Source organism: Centrocercus urophasianus, unplaced genomic scaffold, assembly GCF_019232065.1.
Source record: "Centrocercus urophasianus isolate 14NV4802_14NV808 unplaced genomic scaffold, USGS_Curo_1.0 seq_12, whole genome shotgun sequence".
In the NCBI taxonomy this organism is placed as follows: Eukaryota; Metazoa; Chordata; class Aves; order Galliformes; family Phasianidae; genus Centrocercus; species Centrocercus urophasianus.
Window position 1 is genome coordinate 9097327 of NW_024884364.1, and position 25628 is coordinate 9122954.

General features: G+C 40.5%; 1 protein-coding gene across 1 annotated transcript; it reads right to left on the minus strand.

Annotated features, from left to right (window-relative positions):
• Positions 1-706: 706 nt before the first annotated feature.
• TOMM70 (translocase of outer mitochondrial membrane 70) lies at positions 707-24260 on the minus strand. Its single transcript, XM_042809995.1, has 12 exons — positions 24012-24260; positions 16419-16592; positions 14540-14666; positions 12442-12551; positions 11010-11158; positions 9677-9884; positions 8935-9069; positions 6919-7026; positions 6160-6276; positions 5213-5310; positions 4754-4876; positions 707-4285 (listed from the first exon to the last, which is right to left on the minus strand). Exons 1-12 carry the CDS (start codon positions 24258-24260, stop codon positions 4132-4134), a joined length of 1752 nt encoding a protein of 583 aa, XP_042665929.1. The 3' UTR covers positions 707-4131.
• Between the last annotated feature and the right edge of the window lie 1368 nt (positions 24261-25628).

Consider the following 25628-nt stretch of genomic DNA (forward strand, 5'->3'; position numbering starts at 1 on the left):
CACAGAATGCAGATACCTGTATCACTAAACATTTACAAGCATTACTGCTACCAAAGGCCAGCTCCCTCCAGCTGTGTGGACATGTTCCCCATTGAATTGCTCTTGCTTAAGAGACCAGCAAACTGGTTAAAGATGGCTTTGAAGAACTTAAAGGCAGTCTTGCACTTTGTAAGAGATTTTTTCTCAGGAGGACACCTTAGTGGTTCCCTTTCTAATGAAAAAGCAAAGTATTTGCTGATGGCAAATGTTTTAAGTGGGAAGCAAAAAGAAGCATATATGACTATTCATGCTTTACCTCTGTGCTTTTAGTTTACCCCAACACAAAGGATGATTGACAGGCAAAAGGAGATTTCGGATTACAGAAGAGGACAGCTGAAAGCTTTTGTCTTGTTCTATCTAGCTACTTGTGCCCCAAACCATCTTACCTGTTCCTTCTTCAGCCATCCTTCTCCCACAGCTATCCTCTTTTTCTGATGTTCCTTTGACTTCTCTGGGGTTAGTCAGCTGCGTTGTTCAGAGGCCCCAGCCACCTACAGGGGAATTAATGGTTACATTAAGTTAACCCTAAGAAGTCTTTCCCCTAAAAGGCAGGTCCATCGTTCCATTCAATGGCATTATCTATTCCAGCAGCCTTCTGTGCCTTTGCTTTCTCAGCACTTTGGTCTACACACCATAATGGAACTCTTAAGAAACACGCCATGGAGCGTAAGGTGAAATGAAAATTTATTTGTTGAAAAATAGAAAAATTAACATTGAGTCAGATTTACTGCATTAAATTGGTGCCTGTCACATACATAACAATCAACACTACTGAAAGGCCATCACAGGGGTCTGACTTCTAAACCACACCAGCTATTATATATCCTTCTGAACTACCACATCTTTCCTACCACCCCTACACTATACTAATATACAGCAAAATGGAGCACTCATCTTTGGAGGATAAAAGAAATGCAGGTCTCTCAACAGCTAACCACTTCAATGCGGTGATGTAAGATCCAGTCTGAAACAGGCAATAAAACAAAATCTGTGGCATGGATGATCCTCCCCCTGGAATTTCAAATGGACAGAACAAGTGAAAATGTGTAGTGGCCCACTTTGGTGAACGAAGCTGAAGAGGTGATGTGAGCTCAGCCTTATTTGTCAGGTCGAGTTGTAAGTACCTTGTCCTAGGAGGCTGCATTGGGAATCTCCAGGAAAATTTACTCAGTCACTCAGAAATGATACCAATGGACTGTGAACTTGAGAGGGTTTTGCAAGCAAAATGTACACAACTGGTTCTCAGCTAGGTAGCTAAAGCAGCCAGTACTCAATTCTATGTTAGCAGGAGACAGGCACTTTAAAGTATCCACTTTTTGCATGTGCACTGATATTCTGTTAAACATATAAAACTAGCCAGTAACAGCTCTGAAATGGCTGTGAAAGTAGATCCTACTAAATCAAGGCACAGCTTTTAATCTCTATTTTGGCAAACTAACCTCTGCATCTTAACACAAACAGCAGGAATTATGTGATCAGAATTAAGATGCATAACAACTATGCAAAGAACCAACTTCCCATAGGTTCTACCATACACAGTGTCTATCCAGACCTTCATTACCAACTTCCTACATGACTTCACTGTGTTTTTTTTCTTTAAATAGCAGCAATAATTGTTTCAACAGTAGCCCTCAACCCCTATTTAAAAAAACAAACAAAACAAACAAACAACAAAAAAAAACATTTCAAGGCAAGTTCACATGTATACCTGGCCTAAAACAAACCCTCACACATCAGCCAATAAAGAAATGAATTCCCTTTCCCTGGAGGAGCCTGAGCAGGATCTAACTGCACACGCGTATGAAGAGGGTGTCAGCTACTCAGATTCCCAGCTCTATCTCCCTGCAAGCTTCAGCCCTCCAGATCATACCTCTGCAGGGGATGGTAGCAATCAGAGATAAGGTTCCTTCATTCCATGTCTCCTCATCTTTTCTTCAAGGCTCAGGTGAGAGATGAGAGGCAGTCAGTTATTATTAATTCTTCCTAGATGCGGAGCGACCCAAATAAGTGCAGAGAACACTTCCATCAAAACCTGCTCTTATTCATGTCAGAGAATGATACTTGAAGGTAATATTTATTTTTTTTTTTTCAGTTTACAGGTGATACGTCATTTACAAAAAAAATTACAGACAATGCATCCTTTTCAGTGCAGTTTCAAACTAGTTCAAGAACAGGCAAGAGTCTGTGATGATTTGGAATGCTAGTATTTGAGAGCACATGCTTTTTTCCCTTAATTGGTTTGGTGGGGACAGGAACAGGGTAAAAGTAGGGTGAAGAGGAGAAAAAGCCAATGTAAATAAGGCCATGCAAATAAAAACTCCTCGGGAGAACAGGACAACTCGGTCAGAACGGCATAGTTTTGTTCTCGGGAACAAATGCAGGAACTGATGCAGAGATAGCAAGTTCCAGAAGGCATTTGACACTTGTTACACACAATGTCCTTAGCAGCTGCAAGTACCTTCCAGTGCCTTCAATTCTATGCCAACGCCACGATTTCGGATCACATCAGTAAGCTAACTAAAATACAAAGATTAACTCTCCACATCTACAGTTCACCATTTCCATTCTCAATTGTTTTTGCTGGAAGAAAGGTAGGTCAAGTTGAAAACACAAGCTGCTGCTATGGAGTGCCACAAGGAGAGAACAAGACAGTTTGATGGCAGTCTGGTTCATTTCTTTAAGAGGTGAAATACATTACAAAATTCAACACAAGCAAATCTATGATTTTAGAACGGGTAGAAGCACAGATCAATGTATGGTAAACTAAGCGACATCAATTACATAATTGCATGAGTTTTATCCAGCCACATCAGCCCAGGGAGAGGCACCACAGACTGACTACAGTATCAGATGGATCAACCCAAAGCAGCAGAGAAGTGCTCACTGAAGTTCATAGTTAGAGGATGAGTGTTTATGCTAGTAGTAACTTGCCAACCTGCTATTTGCCAAACAGTTGCTTCTTTTGTTCAGTATCTGTAATCTTAGACAATACAAGGCCTGAGGAACAAGGGAACTAGCAAAGGTTCTGAATCCATGATTTGAGGGTTTAGACTATGCCTTGTTCTTTACCTCACTTAATCCTGCAGAGGGCTATTACAAGGATTAGAGCAGAACACAGAAGTCTCTAGGGACCAAAGAAGAGAATTTAGACAGTTGTATGAACTCTCAGATTTCAGCAATGGAGAGACCACAAGCAAGCATGACCGTACCTTGGCAGCTCCACTCCCAGCAGTGCTTTCTATCCTTCAAAGTCTCTCAGAACCCTACAGAACAATTTCTTGTGACATTCAAGTAAGAATTGCTGCACAGGAACATGGCATCTCTTCCAGTAAAATCTGCAGTAAAGTAGCATTACCTAGCCTCTTTCCCCAAAAAACCTTTGTACTAGCTCTCCTACATGGACACCTGGGCTTTCTGGGGTGAGAATAAGGACTATCAAATTAATTCCCTAATAGCTGCCACAAGACTATTTTTAAGTTGTAATGCAGAGGGTAGGAAGGGCTTTAAGGGAAGATTGTGCATGCTTGCATATATTTACAGAATTCTCTTCACAGCTACTGGCTTTAAAAAAGAAAAAATCTGTTAACAAACAGTTTGTAAATTGTTTTTTTTTTTTTTTCCTTTTTGCAAAATTAAAATCAACCCTCAAGAATTAATATAAAAGAGATACCTATTTTACAGCACTGACTAGTATTACCTTTAAAATCAACAGGGGAAAAAAAAACATGCTGTAACATTATTTAGTAAAGCAAAAATCACCCATAACGTAATCACTCAAAATGAACCAATATAAAGTTTTTATTTGCATGGCCTAAGTATCTTCCATTTGTTCCTCTGCAACTTTTTTTCCCCTTAAAATGCTTTAAGGTTTTTGTTGCAGAAGAAACAAGATGCAACAGTGCATACTCCCTTGAATAACCATTCCCACAACACCTAAACATTTAACAGATGTAGCAAATGACAACACCACGAACGGGAAAAAACTAAGTTCCACCATTCAACATGGTTTGCAACAGCGTCTTTAGGGCTGACTGAAGTGGGCAACTTCTAAAGTGAAGTCATTTCCTCCTCTTGTTTGTTTTGTGTTTGTTTTTACAGTGTTGGTGGTTTCAATCCATACTTCTTTGCAACTTCTGTCTGGGCGTAGGCAGCATCGCAGAGCGAGTAGAGGTGGGCCATCTCCATTTCAGATTTGGCCAGGTTGATAGCTTTGTTGAACATTTCAATGGCTTTATCTAGATTACCTCTGAAATAAACCAAAACATTATCCAATTAAGAACAGCAAATTAATGTTTGCATCTCTGCAGCACCTTTTCTGAAACCGAACGATCAGGTTTGGGTGTACAGTTCAGGACTCTCAGTACAAATAGTCCATTAAGGTATGATTAAGGACTACATCAGATACATAGGAATTCTAATGAGAATTAATTAAGTAATTTTAAATGCAGAAGGGATGTATTTAAACACACAGACTCATCTACATGCTATCCAGTAAGTATGAAATTGGCCAGATCATAAACCAAAACGATGCCACAAATAAAAGCAAGGCTTTGCCCAAGAGTTACAGAACAGTAATCAAGACAACAGTTAAGAACTGGCCTCTCACTGCACTTGGAGATGATTTTAAGAATGGTTTAAGATCTGTGGGAAAAGCTAAAGAACTGCTGTATTTCAAAAATAACTCAGAATTCTTAACACTGCGCTTCATTATTACCTTTGCACTTCAATCGTTCCCATGGTTTCATATGCAAAATCACATTTGTTATCAATTTCAATGGCCTTGCTTATGAGTTCTAAACCTTTGTCTAAATCTTGCTTCCACTGAAGCTGAAGTAAACTGAAAAGAAAAGAGAAAATTTAGAACTTCACATATTCTCCATAACCCAGATCACATTTAAGGCTAGAGCACGGCAGACGTCAAGATGTGGTTAAAGTGACAGTCAGATACACTTCAAGCAGATACTCAATTGAATGATTATTGATGAAACTTTACTGAAATTTCAATCTCATTTCCAGTTCAGTCAAGAGAAACTGCAGAAACAACAGCACCAAGTTGTTTTTGCAAAGCCACTTCTGGCTAAACTTCTCAACACCTACCTTCAGTTTGGATTGATTCAACCAAATATGCCAACCAATATCCCCTGACCCAGAGGATTGCAAACTCGATACATACCCTTTATGAACATACGTAGTGGCATTGTCTGGCTCAAGATCAATGCATTTATCATACATTTCATCAGCCTTGCCAAACTGCTGTTGATCAGTTAGTGCCTGCAACGAAAGAGAAACCTATGTATCAATATGTAATCAAAACATGCAGCCCCAGCTAAGCTAATTCTAACATTAGATTGGACATAGCTCTCTTATCAGAGAGCAGGCCAAGCCTGTTTCAAAACTGAGTCTTTTCAGAAGAAGGCTGCTTGTTATGTGCAAAAGTTACTGATCACAGTACCATCTGTAACAGGAGATCCCCAAGTAACATGTTAAAGAGCACTACAACTAAAAATAACAATAAAAATCATTCTGGAAGTCCATAAATGCACATCTCAACTTCCTTTTTTAATGTATTTCTGCTTCAGTTATTTCTTTGAACTGATCAAAAGGAACCAGAAATATATGCTTCCATAGAACCCCCCTGCTTTAAAACAGAACATCTGATATTACTACAATCAGCAGCATGTTTTCTTAAAGAACAAAGTGCATTCTTTGTTACAAGTGTACTTCAAACATCTGTAGTTTAATCTCCTTTACCAAACAGAGTATATAATTTGTAGTAGAACAAAACTGCTACCTTAGTTCTGCATGCATGACTCCCAAATTAGAGACAGAATCCCTGCCATTAATCAAATGAGATACTATATATATGCAGGAATTCAATAGGAAGCGTACTCCAAATCTTTCTGTCTTAATAACCATCTTTTATTCTCATTGTTTACCTTCTGACTGGACCAATTCTGCCTACTACCTCCTCCGTCCCAGCACACCCACACCCATAAATTCAAGCACTGTGTGTTACCTCAGAACTTACCTTCAAAGACTTTTATTTCAAGAGTTTTACCTTATCCAAGACAAAAGGCACAAAAAATGCAGCTGTTTTTATAAAGGAAGAGTAAAATGTACCTGAGCATAAAGAGCATAGCCTTCAGCACACTTTGGAAACTTTTTAATGACATCTTCAAAGCCTTTCATAGCCACTTGCACAGGCAAAGGATTATTCCCTGTATATGCTTGGCGATACTATTCAAGGAAATAGAAAAAAGAAAAAGAACAGTAAGAAAAATATGGTTCATCAGATCTATTCACTTCCCCAAGAGATGCGTGTGACATAGCAATTCCAAGTTCTAGGAGGTGACACCTATCAAACCTGCTTTTTAGGAACCCACTATGTTTCTGAGCCTCCTAGCAAACTGGACTACTATAGAAGAAAGGGTGAGAGACCCAATAGTTGCCAAAAGCCTCCCTCTACTTCAAAAGCCTAGAAATTACAAGCTTAGAACTGCTCCTTTCTCACACCATGCAAAGCTGACCCCTGGAGATCTCTGCATGCAGACACACTACAGCAGCTTGAAACAGTTTCTAACTTCTTGAAGATCAACATTTTACATAACACTGACTTAAATAAAGCTTTGGGTGATACAGTTAAATTGCAAATTTCTGCTTCTCGATCACAATACAGGCAAGGCAACCTACTGTTAAATAATGAGCACTGTGAAATAATATTAAATCCTTATTCCAATGAAGAGATTATTATTTCCTTGCCCTATTATTGTAATATATTGTTTGTTGCACTACTTTTCCATAAACTCAGAAGAAAACAGAGAAACAAAGTATGCTTAAAAGAAATCTTTAAAATCAGGGTGTCCAGATAACATTACCTACCAGAGCAAAACATTTCTGCGCTTGAGCCAAGGCAGAATCTGGTCGCAATCGGATACATTCATCAAAGTCTTCCACAGCCTCTTCAATTTGGTCAAGCAGAATTTTCAGCTAACCAGAATAAAAGAAAATCCTATTTCTGTATTTAATCTGTGCTTCGTACATTTAAGTGATAATTCAATTAGCATCAGTTATTCATATTGTCCACAGTTCAGTTTTAGATCTAGAAATTTACAAAAACCATGAGTAAAAAAAAATTACTGTCATAAAACAATAAGGCCACCAATGAAACATTGACTTCATACATAAAAAGGCAACGTTCACGTGCAGAGATTGAGAACACCTTCATTTTAGACTGGCGTATTGTCATCATTGCTTGAGCTTAATGTCCAGTCTCCAAAACTGTTCCATACTTTCTCAAGTCACTTTACCTCTCTGCAGCTAATGCCTGTGAACTGTCTAGACATCAAAATATTTTGCCTTTCCCAACTGGTGTTTTGACATTCCGATTCGTCCACAAGAGGCTGCACAGCACAGAGCAGAGCAGGACAACCCCTCCCCCTGCCTGGTGGCAGCGCTGGGCCTGATGCACCCCAGGGTACAGTTGGCTCTTTGGGCTGCCAGGACACGCTGCTGGACCACATTCAACTTGCTGACAGCTAGAACCCCCAAGACCCCTTTCTGCAAAGCAGTTCTCCAGCTTCTTGTTTCCCAGTCTGTACACAGATCCAGGGCTGCTTCATCCCAGTTGCGGAATCCAGTGTTTATTCTTGTTAAACTTCACAACTGCCCAACCCTCTAGTTTGTCAAGATCTCCCTCTGCATGGCCTCTCTACCCTCAAGGGAGTCAATTTAGCATCGTTCACAAACTTAGTATACTTCTCAGTTCTGTATCCAAATCACTGATTACACGGTCAAAAATCCCAAACACAACTTGTTCTAAAATGGAGCCCTGTGGACCTCCACTACAGACTGGACATCAACCTGATCTAAAAACCACATTTACTGTAACCCTTTGAACCTGACCTGTGAGCAAGTAACAGTATCAAAAGCTTAGCTGAAATAAAAAAGACGACATCTACTGGTTTCCCTTGGTCAGCTAAGTGAGTAACTTCATTATAAAATGAGATTAAGTTCATGAAACAAGGCTTTCCCTCAAGAACCCATGTTGGCTGTGACCAACGACTGTACTGCTTTACAGTTGTTCACAGTAACTCCCAGAATAATCTCTACAATTTTGCCAGGCACCAAAGTGAGACTGATAGGCCTATAATTACCAGGGTCTTCTTTCTTGCCTTTTTGAAGACTGGGGCAAAGTCTACCAGCTTCCAGTTGACCAGAATCTCTCCAAATGTCCAAGACCATTGAAACATAATTCAGAGAGGTCCTATGATAACATCACTCAGCTCTTGGAATACCCTGGGGTGAATCTAATCTGGCCCCATAGAATCCTAAGCACACAGCTGGAACAAGGTGGAGTTGGCTTGGAATTACTGCAGTCAAGGTCTTCCAACTCAGGGATCTGGGGTCCCAGAAAGCATCACCAGTGTTAAAAACATAGGTAAAGAAAACATTCAATGTCTATGCTTTAGCTGTGCCCCTATCTGTAAGCTTTTTATGTATCAAGGCAGATTCTGAGGTAACAAAAACAGGTGGTTGCATTTGTTCTAACAAAGTTTCCCTCCAAGTAGCTACTGCTCCGACATATCAGGCCCCTTTACAAAGCAGTTTAAGTATATATAAGCTCTAACACTTTCAAGTCAGAGTTCGTATTGACAGAGGGCTGAACTTCTGTTACTCTGCATTGTCTCCTACAGCAATTAGCTAGTTCTCCCTGACCTCAACCTGCAGATCTGAATGCAACAGTTCCAAATTAGGACTTCAACTTTTTCTACCATAAACAGTTCAGACTGTGTATATACACAGCCCACGCCTATGGGCATTTCTAGCTCTTTACTATTCTTTTAGTATACACTGAAATATTTGAGTATTGGGACAAAAATCTCTAATGATTCTTACTTGTCCTCGATGGTGGTAAACATCTGCATTTTGAGGATCGATATCAGCAGCTGTGTTAAAATCTTGAGTGGACAGTGCAGGTTGCTGCTGCTGCATATACATACTTCCTCGTTTGATCAGAGCATTAGCTCGGAGCTGTAAAAAAAAGCAAGTTCCAAGAAGTATTAACCACTCCAACACTCCTCCCAATTTAGGTCTTTGTTACAATTACACTAAACTTGTCAAGTGACTGCTTTCTCCTACAGACAGATATCATTCATTCTAAAGAAGGAATAAACTTCACATTGAGTATAAAACAAGTAAATTCCTTCATCTAGTTTCAAATATATCATCTTATGCTTCCATCTCATAGGATTTGCACCCCCCCCAAGAAATTAATTCAAAGATGGTTTCCCTATGCATACAAATTAACCAGCATTTTTAGCAGTTCAATATGCAACTGTAATTAATGTCTTCTTGTTTATTAACTTAATTTTCAGATTGCATAAGCCTTTAATTGATTTAGCTTCCTTTGTTCTTTTGTTTCTATCACTTAGCACAGATGTTTTGGAAATAACCCCTTGAAAAAACTATTTGTCAGGAAAAAAAAAAAGACAAAACAGTAAGAGAAACTAAAACATTTCCATTAAAGCACTTCAAAACTTGGAAAAAAAGAAAGAAAGGTCAGAGCTATACTTCAAATTTATTATCTAACATATGTTTTCTCAACCCAAACTTCAATCCAGCTGTGACAGATTCTTACCTTCACATTTGCATCTTCCATGCTGATGACCTGATCTAGGTCTGGTTTGGCAGCATTTGCATTGCCAATAAGTAAGTAGAAAGTAGCTCGCAGAAGCAAAGCTTCTGCCATGTATTTTCCCTTTGCTTCAATTTCTTTTGTGCACTCACTGATAATTTTGTCATAGTTCTCCTCTTCCATATATTGTTTTGCTCTCAAATAGCCAGAGCTGTAAATGATGTAAGAACAGTTGTATTCACTGAACACTGCAATTTCAATTCAGACTTTTCTTTAAAACTAATTTCTGCTATACTAAATTATAACACTAGCATTACAAGTAAAGTAACAAATATCCCTGGGCAGAACCATCACAGATCCAGAACAATTCAGACATAAAATGCCACAGTAACATTGGAAAGAAAGATTTATTTTTTTTTTCACCTACTTGCTTCATTTGTCCCTTGAATGTTTTTCACATTAAGGACTGTGTGAATCTCTACTTTAAAACGGAAGGGCTAAGATGGCACAGCAGGTCAGAAAAATGAACAGTGAACCTAGCAACGTGCAGTTTATACGCGGAAGAATGGATTTCAGATTTAAAAAAATTACAGTAAATGCTGCCTTGTTCTCAGCTACATGTTCTGGATTCACTGAATCTGCCTGAATATCAGGCCATTCTATCCTGATTTTAAAAGTTCATTGTGCTGTTTGCAATGGTCTCCATATTGACAGCAGTGGTTATCTTCCAAATAATCAACTGGAAACAGCACAGTAAGTCAAAGCCCCATTTACTTAGCGCTCAAACTTCACTCAGAAAAAAAAGTAAGTGCAAAAGCACTCAAGCTTTTCTTTGTCAGAATGAAACTTGTTTATGAGGAATTTGATTCTAAAAACACAAATATCCTTTCAGCCTCAGTTGCTGTTATTCAGTTCTCATCAATAGACAGGTTTTTTTCTGAGCTCTTCCTTCTCCCTTTCAATCCAGAGGATGATTTGCTCTCTTCCTTCAGAATTCTCCTTCAGCATAACATATTCCCTTCTTCAGGAGCCACTTTCAGTACTTTCTAGTTTTCTCTTACTCTCTATCACAGTATTTTAGAAAATATTTGGCTTGTCTGCCCCATTTTTCACTTCCTTTGTGTAAGAGATCAAAGACATCTGCAGTTTGGAATTAGCCAGTCAGCCCTCCTAGTTTCCTTCTTAATACAGATTTTACTTCATAGGTTTATTTTATTACCACAGGATCTCCCCGGGCAGGTACTGTAAAATAACAGCAACTTAAACTGAAAAGCACATCAAAATCACTAAGAACAGTTTCAACAGCAAACAATTTCCAACTGTACTGTACACTCACTTTTCTTTTACTTCAGAAGCCTCTCCCTCCTTATCCTTATCCTCATCTGATTTCTCACCCTTAAGCAAAGGCTGGGAGATGATATCATCCGTAAAAGAACTGAAATAGGATTTAATGAACTGTGGCGAGGGCATCAGAGGCTCACGATTCTGAAACACAAATACAATGTCATTTCACTAGATTGTAAGATCAGATGGCAATATCCTAATTCTTACTTGGGGCTTGGCCCAGACACCAAATGTTTCACCTGAAGCATGAGAAATAACACCTTGAATGCAAAATCCTTTGCACAGCCATAAAAAGTTTTTACAAAAGAGAATTACGATTCAATCTTTCCTGCAAGTGAAATCTGAATACACTCCTCTCTATTAAATTCAGTCATAATACTCCTGACAGAAAGAACATCTGTTTTATGATGCTACCACTATCATACTAAAAGGAGGATTTTCTTTTTGTTACCTCGATGTCACACAACTATGTAAGTTTCGACAGAAAAGAAATTCAGCATCTCAAAGCCAATGAGCATTTCAGTAGGTGAACTATAATCACAAATAACAAGCTAGAAAAATTTAACATATGCCCAAAAAGGCCACTTAAAATGACTCTTCCAGGCTACCTCTATACTTCCACAATTCTTGCTGCTGCAGTTTCCAAACACTTATGCAAAGAAATCTGAGCGTCCAAATAGAAAAGTACAAGTGTAAGCACCCATTTACATAAATGAATCAGAAGAACAGTGACTGTTGCAAATAATTTGTGAGGGATTAAATCGTATTTCTCAAGACAGAATCAGGAAGTCTGACTATGGATAAAAGGATGAGATTTTGCTCTGCACCATTTTTTTTCAGCGATGTTTTTTGGTTTTAAGAAAAAAAAAAATCCCACCCAAACCAACAATACTATTTAACCACTTTCTAAAATCCAGAAATTCCACTGTCAACCTAATCCTTCCTGCATGAAATTTCTATTTACAAAGCCAAGAATAACCTAGGGGTAAAACCTCCTCTATTATCATCCTTCTCATTTTAAGCTAGTCATTACATAACAAAGTTTTTTACCCATTTTCGTGTATTGTTCATAAACTTTCTTATCTCAACACCTGACGTGCAACTGAATACTTGACTGCTGTTGTTCTAACATCCATTATCTTCCAAGTCCAGAAAAGCTGAAGTAAGGCAGCACATCAGCTCAGGAAGTCTCTTGAAAACCATCATAGTTTTGATTATTACAAGGAAACAACTTGACTGTTAGAAATAGGCCCTTCTTCTTACAAAGGTTTCATATTGTTTGATCAGATCCCAACATAAAACAACGGTGACATACTAGTCTTGTGAAGACACTGACAAACTTGCAACAGTCACCAGAATATCAACAAATGCTGTTTCAACAGTCAAGTGAAATTAGCATTTGTCAGCAGCATCACAAGCCTTACCTTGTATTTCTCTTTGGCCTTTTCTTTTCCAAGGAGTTTGAGAACTTTATCAGCTAATAACATACTCTGCTGGTTTTGGAAGGCTTCTAAAATGCAGACTGCAGTGACATCTAAGAAATAACACAGAAATTGAGATTATCAACCAATTCTGATAATTACTAAGCACTAAAATGTGCCACAAGTACAGTGAGTTATTCTCAAACTAACACATGTCCTGTAATAACAGCAAATGAAGGAAATTATCATTTTTACTATTTTTAATCTTTATGACTTCACACATAGACAAATAGTAAAAATTCATACATCTAGCAGGGGCTTTCAACATTTTGAAATGTTAAGAATAGTAATTAACAACCTGTGTATATTAAAAGAACCAAAGTGGTTTGTCATCTGGAATTGGTCATAATCCTCTACATAAATTTCTGCTTTTAAACCTCACTTTTTGTTCATGTCTCACTCCTTTCTCAGCTTTCAAGAAATCTTCTCATATTATATTTCCATTTTTTTCTGCCTACCTCTGTGCCTTGGGAAAGAAGCAACTTTAAAAGATGCATCTCGCTAGCACATTGGAAGTGTTAACTCCTATCACTTTCATTCACTCAGAGCCTTTGAAAATGTTAACCCATTGATGCCTGAATAATGCTTTGCAGTGTTAAATGCACTCTCATGGTACATTATCCTTATTTCTTCTAATTAATGCAATGCTACTATTGATACTTTCTATTTATTTTCTAGTTAAACTGCTGTTCCATTAATGGAAATACATGAAGAACAAAATCAACAAAAGAGGTTTATCAGAGGCCTCAGATACAATATCCCACGAATGAGGTTATTAAGTGAAGATGAGCACAGTTTGGACTTGAAATTCAAACCCTGTCTTGTTTGAATGAACTTGAAAAGCAAGTGTCCTACCTTGGAGTTTATGTCTAACTTCTGTAATACTACACTGCTATGCAGCACAACTCCCTGTAACTTGGGCATGGTCAAGAAATGCAAGAGCCCCTGGAAAAACACAGCACAATCATAGCATATGCAGTAATACCATACTCTGCCACTTTAAGTGCCCGGCAGAGACGCTTTGCCCAATATAGGCAAGCTGTAAACTAGTGCCCAGGCTTGAGTGAGGCATCAACATCTTCCCAGACTACCATGGATCAGTGGAGAGGGGTTTTTACCAGTGGTGGCAGATTGTTTTGTTTCTGCTTCCTTCCATTACACAAACATACTCTATTTCCAAAGACCATATTGCCCATATATGGTTGGCAGATTAAAAAAAAAAAGAATTTAATAGATGCATAGCAAATTGCAAGCTAAAAATCAACCACCGAATGTAATTATTACAAACACTGCTGCTTCTAACAGATTAAGAGAGTCATACTATCAGAACAGCAGCCCATTCTTAGGGCTTTTATAACCTGTTTATTCCAACTCTGTAAGGTCATTGATGTTATTATAGTACTTGGCTCAGCTGAAAATTCATTTGCCTTTTAATCTTGCATCAGGAGAACAGCATTGCAAGAGTTTAACACAGCAGATTCTGCCAAATACACATCATTAACATAAAAAAAAACGATTTTTATTCTAATCTACTCCAATCTGCCTCCTCTGTATCAGGAAAAAAAATGGTACTGAAACTGTATTCCTTTTTACACCTGCCAGGCGCATTTAAAGGGCTGTAACACTGGTCTCTGACTAAGCACCTCCACCTGTGAAAACACCTTGTTTTTGGAACTTTCTTTCTAAAAGCAAGAAACTTTGTTACCATGCAGAATTAGAAAGATTGTAGCCTGTGTTATATACCCAACATATTGTATGAGTTCTGTTTCAATAGATAGGGAGCTTCCTGGACAAAGAATACCCGATGTGGCTACAGTAAGATCTATTTTGCAGCAGTTATTTCAGATCTAAACTTGAAAAACAGTAAAATATTTCTTCTCAAAAGAGAAGAAAATGTATCTGTTATAACTATAAATGGCATTTAAAAATATTTAGGGGTTACTGTAGTTACAAGAAGTTAAAAAATAATTATTATTATGTAAGTTTAATCATCTCCAAAGTGTCTGAGCACTATTAAGTACACGTATCAAGAGACACTCACCTTCTAAGCATTCCTTCTTATTGTCTAGCTTCTCATGAGCCTTTGCACGTCTGAAGAGAGCTTTCACATATTTAGGATTAAGCTCCACAGCCTTTGTACAATCTTGTGCCACTTCTGTCCATTTTTGCTGTGGGCAGAAAAACACGATGAAAGAAGCCCTACTCAGCTGCATAATGTAAGCTTTCTGCTACCAACTCGAGGCTCATGCCCACCTAACAGTAGCTGCAGTTCCCAGGGCTCTGGTTCTACCTGCTGGCTTCTATTTCTGCAAGTTTCTCAGTAAGAAACTGCCAGGAGCCACTGGAAGCCACCTGCACCAGAAGAGCCACAAAACAGAAAAGCAATTCCCACAGAAAAATGAAACCAGACAGTTTTTGTACAAAGCATATGGGAGAAGATGCAGATACTCGCAGGAAGTAACATTGGAACTGAAAGACTGGTACACATACAACAGAAGAAAAAGGGTGAAAACACAAGGAAAATCAACAAACAAGTTCAACAAAGTACTAAAACTGATAGTTTTGGGGTGTCTTTTTCACTCATTTTTTTGCTTTTGTTTGTTTGTTAGTTTTTGATTTGATATTGCAATTCACTACACTTACTACAAAGGAATGATAAATTCATATGTAGGAGCAGAACTGGCTATGACTATTAAAAACTAAAAATGCACTTATCTTCTGTGAGGTTATGAATGCCCCCTCCCTGGAAGCATTCAAGGCCAGGCTGGGTGGGACTTCAAGCAAACTGGTCTAGAGGGAGGTGTCCCTGCCTATAGCAGGGGGTTGGAACTAGGTGACCTTAAAGGTCCCTTCCAAACCAAACCATTCTACGATTCAAAATTAATGATCAAAAGAGGCTTTTCTAATAATTGAAAAAGAACCACGTACATTTTTTAGTCAGCCATTAATTATGGCGTGAATTAGTATTATAAATGGTACTTCATTAAAAAAGAAACAATTTTATCCATCCTCTATCACAGAATTAATGAGTCCTTAAGAGTTGGAAGGGACCTCTGCGGGCCGTCTAGTCCAACTCCCCTGCACTGAGCAGGGACACCACAGCTACATCAGGTTGTTCAGTGCCTGATCCAGCCTCGCCTTGAAAGTCTCCATGGATGGGGCATCTACCACAAGACTAGGCAACTTGTTTCAATGCCTCATCACCCCCACTGTAAAAGATTTTTCCCTTTTATCTGACCTAAATCTAGCCTCCCTGAGCCTGAAGCCATTTCCCCTTGTTCTATTGCCTCAGATCCTGCCAAAAAGTCTGTTCAAGCCTTCTTTTCTTAATCATTGTTTCTAACTTGATACTCCAGACTACATAAAGCCAATTTTTCCATTCCTTTATACAGCTTACCAACTTGACCTTAGAAGCAAATCTACTGATATCATAATGAAAAACACATGTCAGTTCATTTCTAAAAACTAATATCACATATGCACAGCTACCAAGTAATTACTTCGACATGTGCAAAGTTTAGAGCTTGGGCCTTAGTAGACGCTCTGTGATATTTCATTTTTGAAGTGGCATCCCCTGAAATATTAGGCCTTTCACTCAACAGTTAAAGCAATGGTCTTGTAAAGAGAAACAAAACTAACAAGTAAACAAGAAAGTTATTCCAGAGGGTAAGAAATTAAAACCCTGTCTTATAAGAGAGGGGTACTTAAGAATCACCTAAGACAGACTCCAGTTAACAGAACATTATTTGAGTTGTATGTGAAATAGCACAACAAACAAGACAAAAACACCTGCAAGCAATGGCATCTTGTTGTGAATGCAGCCCATATCACCACCTGGGATCTTTCAGTGGACAAAAGTGAAAGTATACATAATTTAAAATTCAACTTTTTAGAATAAACATAATTCACTACTTTCTTACCAGCTGTTCATAGGCAGCAGCTCTATTTTGGTAGAAGGTAGAAAGATCAAGATTTCTCTCAGGAGGGCACAGGCTGATAGCCTCAGTATAACACTGAATGGCTTGCTCATATCTTCCAGCTTTAAAATATTTGTTTCCTTTGTTCTTGGCTGCTTGGGCTCTATCAAGAGGGCTCTGAAAAAAAGAGAAGGAAAAACAGTGATTGGTCAGTTTGAGTAAGAAAAGCTTTGCTCCTCACAAGCAAGGTACTTAAGGGTCCATCTTCAAAAATATACAATGGAGGTCTGTGTTAAATTATAGCCTGGACTTCTGAAAACCTCCCTTCCCTTTCATTGGGAACAAAAAAAACAATTTCAGGTGCAACCATATGAAATAGCAGACAAGCTGCTAGAAGATTCACTACAAAGGGACAAGTTTTAATCTACTGTGACTGGTGATCAGAAGAACCAATGAGATTTCTTGTTGAAATTGAGAGATACTTCTCCAAAGACAAGTGCGTGAAGACCACAAAGCCCTCAAAGCAATTCAAATAGGAAAAGTTTGCTACTGAAATACATACAGCCCGTGAGATCAGAGTTGACTCAGTAGAACGTGAACTAAGAAAAACACTTTCTGGAAAAACTCAACTGCTTTGTCTCCCTTCCACCGGGCTAATGAACTTCGCAGCCTTACACAACCTGCTCATCCATCCGCTAATAGAAAGTGCTGAACCATCACGGTTCTGTCATTCTTAGCAGATGATGGAAAACTCTGCGCTACCCAGCCTGTGACCTTGCTAAATGAATCTCTACGTTGTGCGCTGCCCGTTGATCACCTGTGTTTGTGAGGAAACCTGTGCATGTAACTCCCAAACTGGTTATCATAAACACAGCTTATGATGAACGAGATGTAAAAAGGGCTTTCATCAAAGGCCTATGACTCATATTCAAGACACTCAGAGCTGCAGAAGATCCTAGTGCTTATCTAGACTTCCCCAGCCTACCTTCCGCAATAAACACAGTGGGTCACATCAGACTGGCCTACCAGACTGAAACAAACAGAGGTCTGAACACACAAGCCGTTTGATCAACCCCTCTGAGGAGGGAAAGTGTACAAAACTGGGGACAGTAATGCCTTAAATAACAGCTGCAGGATTCGCTAGTTCTCACTTGCTGAATAGATCACCTCGGGCCTGCTGACAACCAGAAACCATACTTGTCTCTCATTGTGCCTCTCATTCGCTGCCAGCATCACCAACTACACCCAGACTGCTGTCACATACACTTCAAAGCATCTTTTCATCAGCCCATTTGCCCTGATGTCTGCTTATTTGATGCCAGTCTGACCATTTTTAGCATCTAAACGATTTTTAAAACTGGAAACTTGAAGGGAAGGCTAGGAGTTGCAGTACAGGCCTCTTCTAAAGCCTGGTTTTCAACCATGGCATGAGAAACATCAGACAGTGGGTGCCAGCCTTAAGTTCCAATAAAAAAAAAAAAGTGTTCAGATATTACAGAAATATTCTACAGGCATTCTCCTGGGGAGAGACTTACCAATGAAACCGTATAAGGAAGAGTATTTTTTAAATATCCCTACTGCCAGCAAAGCTCTTCAGTAACGCCTCACCAGTCACTAGGCTTACAGGAATGCCATCTGTGCCATCTCCACTGCTCACAGAACAAAATAATCTGCACCACTAAGTTTTTATTTCAGTGATTTAAATTCCAGCTGGTAAAAGATGATTAACTGCAACCCTTTCCACTCATTGTTTTCAACTGCGTGGATACACAAACTAGAATTGGAGTGCAAATTCTTCTACAGGAACCAAAAAATTGTATTTTTGATCAATTGTTACTTAAAAAATTAGACCTAAATCTGAAGGGAAGGTTACATTTACTTCAAGTATGTTCTAAGTATGGCTTTTTCCTTCAACTCCTGCTTCTCATACAACTAATACATGAAACAAACAAATTTAAATGCACAGAAGTCAGCTTGATTTTCTTTCTTCTGTATTTCTACAAATATCCTTGTGAAATAGTTCCAAGTCACCCAGTATCAAACAGAAAAACATCCAGGACAAGTGAGTCATGTTGTAACATTCAGACCTCTGTCCCCTATATCAAAACTTCTTAAGACTGATAAATTGCTAACTTGTGGTCACTGCCAAATCCCTTAGCCCAGGGATGTACCACCCCAACCTGCATCGCAGGCTGCCCGCTCCGTCTGCTCCATCCCACGCACTTTGACTGCCCTGCACTGCGCTGCCATTGCCATGGGACACGCCACAAATGACAGCTGCGTAACAGCCAGGTGCAATGGCTGCTCCACTGCTCTGACCCATATCCTATAGCAAGAAATCTAGTTCTGGGGTGCTCTGCTGGCTCCTGGAAATCATCAAGCCTTCAGAAAAGCTTAAGTGTATGCAACAGGGACTGGGGCACTGGAGAATATGGGCAAGATGCCAAAGGGAAAACCTTCAAAATCAGTAGCTGTTACCAGAACAAGGCGTGATTAATAGCAGTAAAGCCAAATAATATACAGTGAGCTACAAGGAAAAGACAATTCAGTGATCACTCACTGCCTCATGCATTACATGAGGCAAGTAACTTGGGGGTGGAAGGGCCCAAGTCAGAGAACAACATAACATACTGCCATGTAATAAAGCCATTAATAATGCCCATGCAAGAAGGAAATGAACTTTTTTCTTGTACTGCCTGAAGCAAGCAAGATTCCTAACTCATGAATGGTCACATCTCTGCAACCTTTGTCACATTATTCTGCTATAGCTCTCTCTACACTCACAATGTACCATTCTCAAATGGCTGCCACGTTACACTCGGGCTGATACAGCTCTGTATCATGAATACATATATCTGATAGGGATTTATACAAAAAACAGTTGTTTACCATCCCGTCCCCATGAAAAACAAATCCCATACAAACCGTATACAGAGTGTGCAATAGAAATAACAAAAATGGCACATTTACTTCTCAAAGCCCCGGAGCTTATAAACCACAAGGCTTCCTTCTACTCCCCACTTCACAAGAAGGGAGTTTTATTTCATTCTCACCAGTGGCACTTGGTCCCATCAAAAGACAGAAGATACACTTTCAGGGCATTAATACTATTATTTCAGCAAGGAGATCTCAGGTTGACACACTGCAGACACAGAGAATGTAGGACTTTCCTGGGTGTTCTCACCGCAGAGCCATAGGACCACAGGTGCCAACATAAAGGCAGCAATTACAGTAACTTTCACTAACACATCTCCTCTAGAGTACAATTTTTCTTACTATTGATTTTTTTAAGACCTGAACTGGGTTGTCATACAGATGTTTGACACAGCCACACCAAAACAAAGTATGGATTTTCCATTACAGCCAAAAGCTGGGTGATTTTTTGACATGCGTCACGGTTTACTCTGCTGTTTAATACACACTCCTGACACCCACCATTTACGTGTCTCTATAATAGTAATGTTACAAAATACTCAATAAAATGAGCAAAATATAACTCGGTAAAAATAAATGCTTCTTTTCATATCTTGACAACGTTTCAGAATTTGTATGCAACTCGGAAATTACTTGAAAAAAAAAGAAAAAATAACCCAACCACATCTCTGAATTTAGGACTGCTTTTAGCAACTGTTCACTACAAGTCTTAAAACCTAGACTTCAAGCCAGAGGACACTTGTGTATTTGAGAAGCGATCAGTTATCTAGCTAACCAAATAAGCAAATTCCTAGTTTTCTAAAGACCAGGCAGCATGGGCCAACGTCTGTTAACTATTACTCTGACCTCAGCAAATGTGCTCTCCTCACAAACTGTTCAGAAACTGCCATGCAAACAGCAGCCACTTCATGGCAAAAGGCAGGCAGCTGCATGAAGAAAGCACAGCAACCTCAAGCAATGCTGATACAAATGAATTACAAGTCGGTTGGGTTTGAGGGATGTCATTTTTTAAAGCAGGATGAGAAATTTGCTGCCAGCAATGATGGCAGGAGTTTAGAAAAAGGAACACCAGTGGCGTGTTTCAGTATTTTCTTGTGACTGAAAAGGATTTGCATGATTTGTATGAGCCCTTTGCTAACAGACAACACGGAGAAGGGGAACTAATACTCCAGCCATCCATCTCAATTCATCAGCTTCCAAAGAAACTGTGGTATACACCTCTTTCTTCCTCTCCAAGCAAGATGGCCCTCTTGATACGATCAGGCACCAAAAAAGTATTGTTTTCACTACTACTCAATATCCATCTTTCCTCCCTTTTTTTTTTTTTGACTAATGTTCACTTCAAGTCTTATCTCAGAACCACACTGAAAGGTTTTAAAGCATAAATGGTTTTAAAACTCTCCTTAGCAATAAAAACAATGGGAGAATAAATATTCCACAAATATAAGCTACCAATTCAGAGCTCTAACTAGGATGTGTTACAAACAATCAAGTTCAAACTTACAGCACAAGTGGTCAATGCTCTTCATCTGTCACCTTCCTTTTAAATGAGCGCCATCCATGCCTACCATGAATAAGAGAGCTGCCTGAGCTGCCAGGAGTCCAGCAATTGTTCCACCGCTATTACACACGCATTTAGGTTTTCTACACCTGTCTCCTACAGCTGACATGAAACACAGAACTCACAGTAGGTTGATAAGATCTATTACACAACAGGTGGACAATACAACAGACACTTCTTACACTTTTTGCTTAAATTAATTCAAAATGAGTACCAAAACAAATACATCTAGACAAAGGCAAAATCTTTTTATACAGTGATTTAACATTTCAGCACTGAGACAGGTAACATTCAGCAAATGCTATTAAAATAGATCCTGGAAAGAAGCCATGCTTGCTGGCTGTTGATCCTGGTATGTGGCATCACACAAGCCAACGAGCTTGGTCACATTCACCCAGCACTGCACTCTAGTAAGCATACCCAGCTCAGAGGAAAACACTGAGCAAAAATGTGCTTGACAGCAAAGTCCAGCTGTGGACTGAAGCAGCTTTGTCTGTGAAAGACATTGCCACAGAACAGACAGAACTGCTCAATACTTCCTGGCATATCAAGCAAAGGGTTAGCCTCAAACTTGATGAAATAGTGAATGGGTGAGATATGGTCTATTACAGATTTGTTAAAGAAACGGTTTCAACTTAAGTGGAAAAAAATACTGAAGCATCCAACAAATTACCCACTGATTCCTCTCATTTGTCTCATATAAGGAGGACAAACTTGTTAAGAAGTTACCACAGAGTAAGTAAAGAACACAAATCAACTGAGTATGAACCAATGCAACAATTTTAAGTTATGCCAATATTCCCCACAAAGTGGAGCATCTAAAAAGCAATTACTGTCACTGAGTAGTAAAAACACGTTCCATCCAAACTATGAGCCATAATGATAACACTGGTAACGAACAGATGCAATATGGTTTTCTGACCTTTATTTGAACATCCATAGATACATTTTTATCATCAATGCTTAATTGGTAAAAGAATACCAGCTCACTGTACTGTTGAGGAGCTAAGCTTATAAAAGAAGCAATGTCAAGACTCTTGGAGCTTTTCCCAATATAGCACCTGTGCTAAGGGCTTCTGCCAACACGACGCCAGTCACAGTCAGCCACTACATCTATGCCAGGAGGCTCCTGTAGCACAGACACAACCTGGAGAAAAATGCGAGGCTTCTGCAGCAGGTAAAACAAAAGCTTCAACTGCATGCAAAATAGTAATAAGTGGAAATAAAGAATAAAGAAGACTTTAGATACTTTTAAAGAACAGAAAAAAAAAATAATAAATTGAGGTTGTACCTTCAGAAACAGCAAATGGAACAACAAATGAATGCAGAAGCTGATTTAAATAAATTCTTAAGGAAAAAAAAATAATCTAAGTCCTAAGCAGCATACATAAGTAAAAGAACAGTTACCAGACAAACAGTTATACATCTCTTGGTAGCCCATCCATTACCAACCAGTGTCTTTTCTAAAGGACTTTCCACTTGTGTTTAAGCTGTGAAATGAATTACTGACGCCTTAATCCCCATACAGATCTATATTCAAAATCTGACTTATCCCAACTTATTAGAAAGGTAGACCAATACAATGCAGAGCAGATAGTTAATAAGTAAAGCATCTGCAAAGATCGTATTTTGAATCAAGAGTCCTACCAATGGTATCCATAACTAATAAAATGTGAGGAAACATGACATCTACACGACATCATATCTTTGGACATGATGAACACGAAGACAACCCTTTCCATACACACGGAGGGAAGCAGCTGCCACATGAATTGCTCTGCAGCAGCCGTATTTAGACCAGCTAGTCCACTGTCACATGTAATCAGGCAAATCTGATACCACCTTCTTCTGCTTTCCTAAGTAATGTTCATCATTTTGTTGCACTACACAATGACACTCATCAGGTAACTCTGGGTCATACCATTCAACCATATACTTACTGTTAGATGCACAGAGTCCAACAGCAAGTTATTTTGGGGAGCAATTTGAAAGAGGCAGACACTCAATGTTTCAAACCAAAAAAAAGCTGTTTACATAAAAGATATTTCTTGCTTCACATTCAACAACGGAATGACTACAAACTACTTGACAGTATACACTGAAATCCAGAAATACAATCAAGTAATGCAGAGCTAACGTACACTAACAGAAAAATCACTGCTACTGAACAAAGTGCACAGGTAGCCTAAAAACTGGAGCTCACCTGTAGTAAACAGTCACAGGAGCACCAGATGCTGTTTGCAGCCTACTACAACAAAGTAGTCCTCTGTGCATCGCTGGCTCAGAACAAATCATTATACCCAAATGACTGCCTCCAGGTCCAGCAAAGGTTTTATAGCTCACTGCAGTTCTATCATGGCCTATCTGTGAAGCTGTCACCTTCTCCACCACTCCTTTGTGTTCCCCTCACTGCCGGTCCATCGCTCACAGAACATTAACCTTTATCACTGAAGTGTTAAGGATTAAAAATTACCTTCTCGTACCTCCTAAACAGTTTTCTCACTACACACAGACCAGGACAGATTATCTAGGTCGTTTACAAGAACGAAAGGGAAAAAAAAAAAAAAAAAAAAAAGACGTAGGAATACCTTAATGGGATTTACTTAACAATGGCAGCGTGGCTCTAAGCTAGCTCCAGTCAGCCGAGTTTAAAACTAGCTGCTGTACGCCAACAAGAACTTCAGCACAACTAAAACAAGAGCACCGATTGCTCTCCCACTCAAGCACGCTGCCAGATGTAACGCTGGAGATGTGTTTACCAGTTGCAACTTCCCAGCAGCACGACACGAGTGTCACAGTACACCTGTGACTGCGGATACAGTCACGGGAAGCAACGGCAGAAATATCTCCCACAGATAGGTATACAAGGGAACCGCGCATCTGATTCTGACTTCGATTCTGAAATCGCCCTTCAACTTCTGGGGAGTTTTGCCTGAAAACCCTCAGCAAAGTCACTCACGGCGGGATAAACGCAAGCTTCGACAGCATTTCTACGAAGGCTAACCCTGGCCCGGCCGTTAGGCACGACGCCTGTCCCCTCCCCCCACCCCAACGGCCGTGCCAGGGGAGTGGCCGCGCCAACGGCCGCGGCACGCGCTCACCATCTCCTCGTGGCCGGGCCCATCGGGCTGCGCGCCGCCGCCATAGGGGCCGGGGCTGGCCCGCCCTTCGGGGGTCTTTCGCTCGCTCGCGCCCTTCCCGCCGCGGCGGGCCGCTCGCCGCCCCCACAGGTAGACAGCGCCGGCGCCCAGCAGGATGGGCGCCCCCAGCACTAAAGCAAGCTGCCAGCGGGACAGACCCGTGCCGGAGCCGCCGCCGCCCGGCGCCTCCACGGGCTTCGAGGCGGCCATGACTCGCCCACACAGCCGCCTGTGGGAGGGAAGGGACGGGGTCACCGGACACGCGGGGAGGCCGGGAGAGCGCGGGGCGGGAGAGCACTTCCGGTCTATTCGGCCCACAGCGCCGCCTGCCGGCTAGGAGGACCCCAGATGCTGTGCAGCGCGGTCCTAGAATCGCAGAACCGTAGAATGGTACGGGTTGGAAGGGACAGAATCACACAGAATCACAGAATCGTAGGGGTTGGAAGGGACCTCCAGAGATCTTCGAGACCAACCCCCCTGCCAAAGCAGGTTCCCTACAGCAGGTCGCACAGGTAGGCATCCAGGCGGGTCTTAATCTCCAGAGAAGGAGACTGCACCACCTCCCTGGGCAGCCTGTTCCAGTGCTCCGTCACCTCACTGTAAAGAAGTTCTTGCACACATTTGTGCGGAACTTCCTATGCTGCAGCTTCCGGCCATTTCCCCTTGTCCTGTCTCCATGTACCACTGAAAAGAGATTGGCCTCACCACTCTGCCCCCCACACCTTAGATATTTATAGACCTGGATTAGATCCCCTCTCAGTCGTCTTTTCTCAAGGCTAAACAGACCCAGTTCACTCAGCCTTTCTTCATAGGAGAGATGCTCCAGGCCCTTCACCATCTTTGTGGCCCTGCACTGGACTCTTTCCAAGAGATCCCTGTCTTCTTTGTACTGAACACAGTACTGCAGATGAGGCCTTACCAGGGCAGAGTAGAGGGGGAGGAAACAGCTCCCTTGACCTGCTGGCCACGCTCTTTTTAATGCATCCCAGGATGCCATTGGTCTTTTTGGCCACAAGGGCACACTGCTGGCTCATGGCCAACCTGTCATCCACCAGGACACCCAGGTCCCTCTCTGCAGAGCTCCTCTCCAGCAGGTCATTCCCCAGCCTTTATTGGTACATGCAATTATTCCTCCCTAGATGCAAGATCTACGCTTGCTTTTGTTAAATCTCATCTGGTTTTTTACTGCCCAGCTCTCCAGCCTTTCCAGGTCTTGCTGAATGGCAGCACAGACTTCAGGCGTGTCAGCCAATCCTCCCAACTTCGTATCATCAGCAAACTTGAGGGTGGCCACTGTCCCCTCATCAAGGTCACTGATGAAGATGTTGAACAAGACCAGACCCAGCACTGACTCCCGAGGAACACCGCTAGTTAAAGGTCTCCAGCCAGACTCTGCACCACCAATGACGACCCTCTGTGTTCTGCCAGTCAGCCAGTTCTCAGCCCACCTCACTGTCCACTTGTCTATCCCACACTTCCTCAGCTTTGTTATATGGATGTCGTGGGAGACAGTATCAAATGCCTTTCTAAAATCAAGGTAGACTACATCTTCCGCTCTCCCCCCATCCACCCAGCATG